Genomic DNA, 7,703 nt, shown 5'->3' with positions numbered 1-7,703 from the left:
GATCAATTATCAGAGGTGGGAGCAGTGAGCAGCCCTGGGCTGTGCTCAGTCAGCAGTTTTCCTCCTCCTTTCCCTCTCAGCGAGGCTGACGCTGCAGGTCAGGGTGCACTGATGGTGGCACAGGGCAGAGTCAAGCACAGAGCTTGCTTACTCGTTTTTGGGGCAAGAGTCACAGGCTGAAGTTCTGCTCTGGGACTGGGAAGTCCCAACTGTCCTGAAGTACTTGAAAACATCACAGATACTACATTAAAAAACAGGTTACTTCAGTCTCAAGAGAGACAGCTTCCTGCCCAGATTGCCAACTTAGCTTCAGAGCCAAGGCTTTTTGGTCACTAGGAGATGCCACAATGCGACTTCCAGAAGGGAAAACCTCCCAGCCACATTTTGTGATTGTGGTGCTGTGTCCCAGGGTGCTTTTGGGGGCATCTGGTGCATCATTCCTTGACACAAGGGAAGAGAATCAATCTCTTCAGGTTGCTGACCACTTGGCTTTCATCAGTCCCCATCCTGTCTTGTTTGTTGTAATTCTGTTTTTATATATATTTAAATACTTTTTAACCCTGTGACCTTATATCACCATTAGTGAGTATGGAAATCATGGGGGATTTGAGGATGCCTGGCACTGAGAGTTCTTCCAATCTTTTTTTTCCCCAAGGTAAACGAGAATGAGGAATACATTTCATTTAATGTGAGGATGAGCTACATCTCTTTGCTAGCACAGAGATGTGCAGAGAAGGTCCCTGATGATTTGAATGATTGTGAGCTGCCATGAATCAAGCAAATTCACACATTCAGGGCTGAAAAGCTGTGCTAAAACACAGCATTGCTTGATTGCAATCTTTCAAAATGTTGTGACTTTTCTGTGTGATGTAAATTCTCACATCTTCCTGAGACTGATTGCTYTGCTGTGTGTATAAACAAGGACCCAGGAACTGGAGCCACCATTAAAAAAAAAAAAAAGAAGAAGGGTATGGGACACCTTGTCTTATCTTGATTGAACATGTAATAAACACTGTGGTTAAAATGACTGCCCTTGAAACGGTTTCCAGGGAAAGTTTTACTTCTGCATGATAAATTTCCTTTTCCTTTTAAAAACCTGGTTTGTACCAAGGCCCTTCCAGAGACTGCAAGATTCCCGGGATAGCTAAATTTCAAAAGTCAGGTTTCTTTTCACTGGGATTAGAAAAGGACATGTATTTGAAAATGAATTGCTGTGAACTTCTGGAAAATAATTGTTACAGCCCACTAGGTGAGACTGAGATAAATGGAGGAAYAATCTTCCTGTGCTGGATGAAGTGAATTCAATAATTCCTGAGTTATGACAACCCTTGCAAAATGAGAAATGAGGTCTAATTTCACATTCTTTGCCTTTCTCTGTCTAAGAAAACCTTTTCCTGAGGGTGGGGGTGGTGGGGGGAAAACAAAAAGAAGAATCTGTAGCTGAGATATAASGCTTGAATAAACCAAATGTCCTGGACCAGAGGGAGCCCATCATCAAAATTAAAGCAGTTCTTGTGCCTTGTTCCATCACTAGGCTGTGACCATGTTTCCTCTCAGGGTTAGAGGTCAGCATGGAAACGTTTTGCTGTGAAGATTGTGAATGAAGAGAGTAGAGCAAACCAGTCTCTGTTCCATGCACCAGAGCCTYGAACCTGCTGGAATATTCCCTTCCCTGGCTGTGTGCAGTGACTGGGTGGCCTGGCTGCAGCTGCTGGGTTCCCCTTTGAAGCAGGGGAGAGCTGCAGCGTGGTCCAGGCGAGGAGATAGCACAGCTTCCACCCCCGCACCCATCCGGGCAGCATTCCTGGAGCTGCCTCTTTCCAGGGCAGACCACCTCTGGAGCCCTGAGAAACCCAAACCCCTTTGCTCTGGGAGCCTGAAGTTCTGCTGCTTTGGGCACAGCGATGAATTTTGGCTGGAGACAAAACCCTCACCTGGCTGAGGAGCTCACGGACTCATTCTTGCCCTCATTCTTTGCCCACACAGGRCAGCTGATGAAAATCCATGTCTGAGCTGGCAGGGAATTGCTSTGGGCTGGCTGCTGCTCACCACAGGCGTGTCTGCCTCGGAACTCTCCTCCATGTGCAGTGGGTGATGAGGGAGGCTGYTGTGCCCTGTGCCAGGAGCCTTTCCCAGGGCTCAGCTGCTGCTGGGTTTGGTGTTCAGAAGGGAAGGAATTGCAGCTTCCACCCTAAACCAGCTCAGTGAGGTCTCCATCAGCCTTGTTTTTATTYGTGGCTTCCTCTGAGCAAAGGTTTGTTGTTACCTGGTGTGCCTGGGGATTTTCAAGGCAAGTGGGTGAAAGACAGGCTGTGCTGAGGATGATCTTACTGCCGTGGTCATCACTGACCTGTGTGAAGGGAATTGTCCACCCTTGTGTCATTTGGGCAGTGAAACTGGTACTGAGAAAACCAACCCACCCTGCAGAGTTGGAGGTATTTACTCCTGCCTGTGTCCTGGCACTGATTCCTCCATCTCTTTGCAGATTTGGGCTGTGCTGTGCACAGGCAGCAGCTGAAGCCCCCTGGGAACCAGGGACCAGTGGCTCTTAGGGCTTCCTTGCCCTGAGATRGAACAAGCAATTGTGGTAATGAGAGAGATGGCAAGTGAGAGGATGGGTTGCCTGGCAGGTTTTGGCTGAGATGATCTTACAGATGAGGTGGGATGGCAGAGGGAAAGAGAAGAGCTTGTAATTAAAATTTCTAGGGTTTCATCAGGAATAAAAGCAATAAATCAGCAACTTCTTTCCCCCACCAGTACATCCCCCTGGTGTAGGTTGCCATACCAGCTCCTTGTTGATTTACTGGAACCAGATAAGGAGGAGAGGGATCCTACTGGGAGCTGTGCCTTTTTGGCAAGTACACCCCAGTTGTGGAGGCTTTAAGGAACAGTTTAGTCTACAGTTGTACAGAATACCCAGCTTGGCTCCATGGAAAGCCTGTTTGCAAGGAGGGAGGACAGGGTGACCTGCCTGGTGGAGAGGAATGTTCAATTTGCTTGTCTTCACTCACATCGCTCTTATTTTTCTTCCAAAACCCTGCCTTGGTGTCTTCTTTGGGAACCTAATGGAAATCTTTGCAGTGGTGTTTTAGTGCCCTTTGTAACACAGTTACTTGCCAAGTTCTCCACCAAATGAAACTCCATGTGAGGTTGGGCAGGGTCACTGCAAGGTGGCTGTGGACTTTTCCCTGTGCTTCACAGGGTGCTTTTTATGGCTGGTGCCCTGTGGCACAGGGCTGTKTGTTGTCTGGAGCTGGACTTCCCTTGTGGGGGTAGCAACAACGGGTTGTTCTTTGCTGAAGATTTTACCTGGTATCTCTCATTAGTGCTCCCTAAGCATCATCTTCCTGTTTCTTCCCAGTTCCTGAATGTTTTAGTGTAACTTTATAAACTTCAGTCACTTTTATTTCTCAGTTGTGGCACATACCCTTTCCCTMCTGCGGCATCACCACGGCTCTGAGTCACTTTTCTGGGTGCAAGTTCAAATGTCCATGGTCTCCTGGCTTGGCAGGATGCCCAAGTACAAGAAGAGAGTCACTTTGCCCTTCCAAATCAAGTTTTGAGTTAATTATCTGTTTACTTGGACAGAGAGTGTCCTTGCGCACAGGGAAGATAATCTCCCGATCTGGATTAGGGTCACAGGAGTTCAGAGCTTTGGCACAGCAGTGGGAGGGAGGGAGTGATGGGTGGCTCCCAGGGGAAGGACAGAGGCCATAGGGCTGGTTGGGTATTTGAGGGCTGGATGTTCATCCTCCTGCTGCCAAGGACTCTGGGTATGGCTGTGGACACGTCCCAAATTGATTAAACTCCGCCTTGGTAAGTGAAAAGGAGCAATTCAAGGAGATGGAAGTGAAACTGGGGGAGATCATGGAGGGGACTGGGAAACCAGAGACACAGAAAGAGGTGTATAGTAAATCCAGTCTGCAGTGGAGTAAATCAGAAATATTCATCAACAACCTTTCGTGGGAATGCTCACGGGAGTTCTGTGCCATGGCCCTGCTCTGTGATTTTTCAGTACAGCAGTGGGGCCAGGACATCCTGTCACCTTGTGGGGAAGAAGGAGGAAGCTGAGATCTATGGGGTGACTAAAAGAGTGGGATCATCCCCCAGTAACACCTTAGGGGCTCTGTAATGAGTAAGGGTTTAGTAAAGGCCAGCCACRAGTCCCTGTTGGGTATTACTGGGATGTCAGGTTGGGCTTCCTGGCTGGAATGTGGGGCTGCTCCAGTGCTGCTGGCAGAGTGAGAGCAGAAATCACTGCAGATGGATCAGCATGGGTACARCAGCAAGGGAAAAGCTTGGTGGGACCCCTTGGGACACAGAAGAACCTTGCAGTACTGTGATACAAGGCCTCTATCCAAAGAGTTCTTGGGCAGCCTTGTCCTCCTAAGACTAAATGTAAAGCAAAAAGCATTTCCTGGATGCCTTTAATGCTGTCCCGTGTGGCTGCTGGTGCTCATTGTTTTTCCTTGCTTACAGTGCCTGTGACTGCCATGGGGGAATCCAGCATGGACCCGACCCTCTCTGCTCCTGACAGCACTGCACAGCAGGACTCTCTCTTCAGCATGATGGACTTGTTCCTCATCTCCCTCATCACTGGACTTTTTACCTACTGGTTCTTCTTCCGCAAGAAAAAGGAGGAAGTGCCCGACATCCCCAAGATGCAGACAGTGTAAGTAACAACTCTCAGGCTGCGTGGCAGCACTGGAGCTTTCCTCTCTTGCTTATGGTGGGTTCTGGAAGGCTCAGCTGGGTTGTGAGAGGACTCAAGGTCTCAAAGGGTGTTTCTGTGCTCTGACAGTGCAGAAATCCTGCTGGATGCAGAAATCCAGGCTGCAGTTCTGCCTTACCCCACCGTGTGGCCCAAATCGGGATTGGCCTTTGCCGAGCAAGGCAGGAAAGCATCTGGCTGTACTTCAAATATCTGAAGGATTTCAGTGGCTGTTCTTGATGTTTTCTGATAAAAGTCACATTCAGATAAATCTGGAAAAAAGCAGACTTGCTCTTAAGCAGGTTTCCTATTGGAAATCTTATYTTCCCRYAGCTATAAAGGAAAARAATAGTCTTGGGCAGCTGGGAGTTSCTGGGATGAGCTGCTTGGCAGCTCCTGTAAARCTTGATTGGCTTTTGATGCTGAGTTACCACAGCTGCTGGAGATTGGATTTGGAGAGGGAGAGCTTTGTTCCACCCTGTCTTCTGCAAAGGGCTTGGGGCCAGGAACGAGCCACGCTGGTGGAGAACAGGGTGCAYTTCGTTCCTTGTCTCAGTCACATTCCAAACTTCACATCAGTTTTCTGCTGGACTTTTTAGCTCATTCYGGCCTTGCAGCAGGTTGGAAAGTACATTTTCTGGCTGCTGAAGGGCAGCAGTGTCCCTGGCTGTGCAGATGGGTTCACACATGGCTGTGCCTGCTCAGCCTCACCTTGGGAATGTGCTCTGTTGGATTGCTGAGATACTTTCCCTCTGGTGCCTGCCAGGCAGGGMTGTGTGTGTCAGCKCACGTGGTCACCTCTGGAGATTGTAAGGAGAGCATCTGTGCTCAGTGAGAGCTGAGCTGGCTGGGGAAAGGGCACTTTTACCCTCTGAAATTCGATCCTGGCATGGCACAGCCTGGGCACCCGTGCTCTCATCCTTGTGACTGATTCCACCTACAGCCCATCATGTGCAGCTCTTCCAGAGGCTGTKGTGACCTTGCAGGGAAGCTSTGGCTGTCCCTGGTGTGTGTTATCACCATGTGCTGCTGCTGCAGGGCTTCAGCATGTGGGCTTCCATCCCAGCCTGGCTGCAGGTCCAGCCTCTGAACTGCCTCACAGGCGCTTTGTTTCCTCCATGGAGTCTGTGCTGCCTTCTCTGTCCCTGTGGGCAGTGGCTGGGAGGGAACAACTGCTCCTTGTGGGAGATGTGGGACAGCAGCACCTCCCATTGCTGATAACCCGAGAGGTGAGGTTGTTTTGAAAGTCGTCTGACACAATTGCATTTTGCAGAAATGTCAGCCAGACAGGTGCAGAGTGAGAGGAGGCTGTGAAGTAGTTTTACCCTGCTGTGGTCATGGTAGAAAGCTGGTCTGAGGGCAGTGAGACTCTAAAAGCTAAGACTGTGGCTGGTGGCACGTCCGTCCTTCAGGACAGAGACAGTCACTTCCTGCAGCTTTTGCAGTGGGATTTTATGGGATGCCTGGAACTGGGAGGAAAATGAGTAGGAAAACAAGCTTGGTCAGCCTTGGGTTTCCTTCCCTCTTGTAGTCCTTGAATGTGGGGTAGAGTTTCCTTTCTGATGAACAAGCAAATTGACAAGACACAGGGTCACCCTGTCAGCCTGTGCCTGTGGCTGGCTGGRTATGGCAGGTGGGCCTGTGGGCAGGCAGGGAAGCTGTCCCAGACCCATGAAGCCCCTCAGTGGGGCTGTGTCTGGCTGGAGTGGGGAGCCTTTACCTTCAGAGGAGCTGTGTTTCTTCAGCTCCTTCTCCGCAGCTCTGCCCGAACCAAACTGCCTTGTCAAAGTGTTTATCTGATGGCCAGATTGGGTGATGGTTTCTCTTGTGTCATTTTGGCCCCCAACTTCAGCCTCAGAATGCTGGAGGATGGAGGTGTGAGCAGCAATTCTGACACATCACAGTGGGAACTGCATTTTGTTTACAATGCTAAAGCGTGCAARCAGAGTCTCTGACCTGGACACAGCATCCAGCAGCTTTCAGGAGTTTTTGGGAGCAGCACACGTTGATAAAAACACGTCAGCTCAGCAGGGTCTACAAAGGAAATGCCACTGTTTTTACTGCCCTGGCTGTGGAAGAGCAGATGTGTGGCTGAAATGCCCTGTTYGGGATGGCAGCAGCGCTGGGTTCTCTCTGTGTGGTCTGGGAATGGTCATGGTCTTGCCTCATTGATGCATCTCCAGGTTCAGCCACAGCTYAGCGAGGGATCAGGCTGCTGGTCCCACATCCTTACAGCCAAGTGGAGCTGTTTTCATGCCCAAAGTCCCCACAGAAGGAACAGAACCCAGCACATGTCTGGTTCCCTGTATACAAGGTGTCCTGTACCTGTGAGGTGTAACACATTCATGTGTGGGCCGGGCTGAGATCCCACTGACTGAGCATTGCTTGTGTTTTGGCCATTTCCAGACTTAATTAAAACCACCAGAGCAGCCCTCCCTGCAGCCTGCTCTGCAGATGTCATTAGGGAGAGCAGCTCTGGATCGCCACGCAGCCACGGCCACCGCGCTTCCTCACAGGGCCATTGCCGGGGAATGCAGGAATTTATTTTTATTCTTTGGCTGCTCCTCCTCTACAAGTTTCTCAATCRCAGATTTTCCCTTCTCGTGTCTCCGCTCTGCAGACACTCATCCTGGGGAGATGCAGGCGGGACAGCCATTGGTATGCTGGGTGTCACCCTCTCCCTTCTCCCCCCTCTTTAACATTGTTTGGGACAGAAACTGGCTTATCTCTATTCTGCAGCCCTGCAGAAATCCATTCCCTGGTACTTGTAGGGCTTCCTGTGGCAGGAATTGCTCCAAGTCCTTCGCCTGATTAGCTCTCTGCTGCCTGTGTGTGTGTGAGAGACCATCTCTAATTTAATTTAATAGGATCCTGAGGAAAACAAACTCCTTTGAGCTGCCTCCCTAATGGCACTGCCATAGTTACCCGAAGCGTTGCTCACGCAGTGTCTGGAATCATTTCATTCAGCTACAGCATCAAGCTTTTTTTCTCT

General features: G+C 49.8%; 1 protein-coding gene across 2 annotated transcripts in view; it reads left to right on the top strand.

Annotated features, from left to right (window-relative positions):
* LOC130577751 (NADPH--cytochrome P450 reductase) overlaps window positions 1-7,703 on the top strand; it is a 26,434-nt gene that overhangs the window by 5,509 nt on the left and 13,222 nt on the right. For both annotated transcript variants that reach the window (XM_057373325.1, XM_057373326.1), the window contains exon 2: window positions 4,480-4,672. In XM_057373325.1, the coding sequence (XP_057229308.1) occupies window positions 4,494-4,672 (179 nt within the window). In that variant the 5' untranslated portion in view covers window positions 4,480-4,493. The remainder of the gene's footprint in view (window positions 1-4,479; window positions 4,673-7,703) is intronic.

Source organism: Malurus melanocephalus, unplaced genomic scaffold (assembly GCF_030028575.1).
Source record: "Malurus melanocephalus ecotype Western Australia unplaced genomic scaffold, MMel_1.1 scaffold_193, whole genome shotgun sequence".
Lineage (NCBI taxonomy): Eukaryota > Metazoa > Chordata > Aves > Passeriformes > Maluridae > Malurus > Malurus melanocephalus.
The sequence above is the reverse complement of the archived record's forward strand: the minus strand, read 5'-3'. Positions and strand labels throughout refer to the sequence as shown.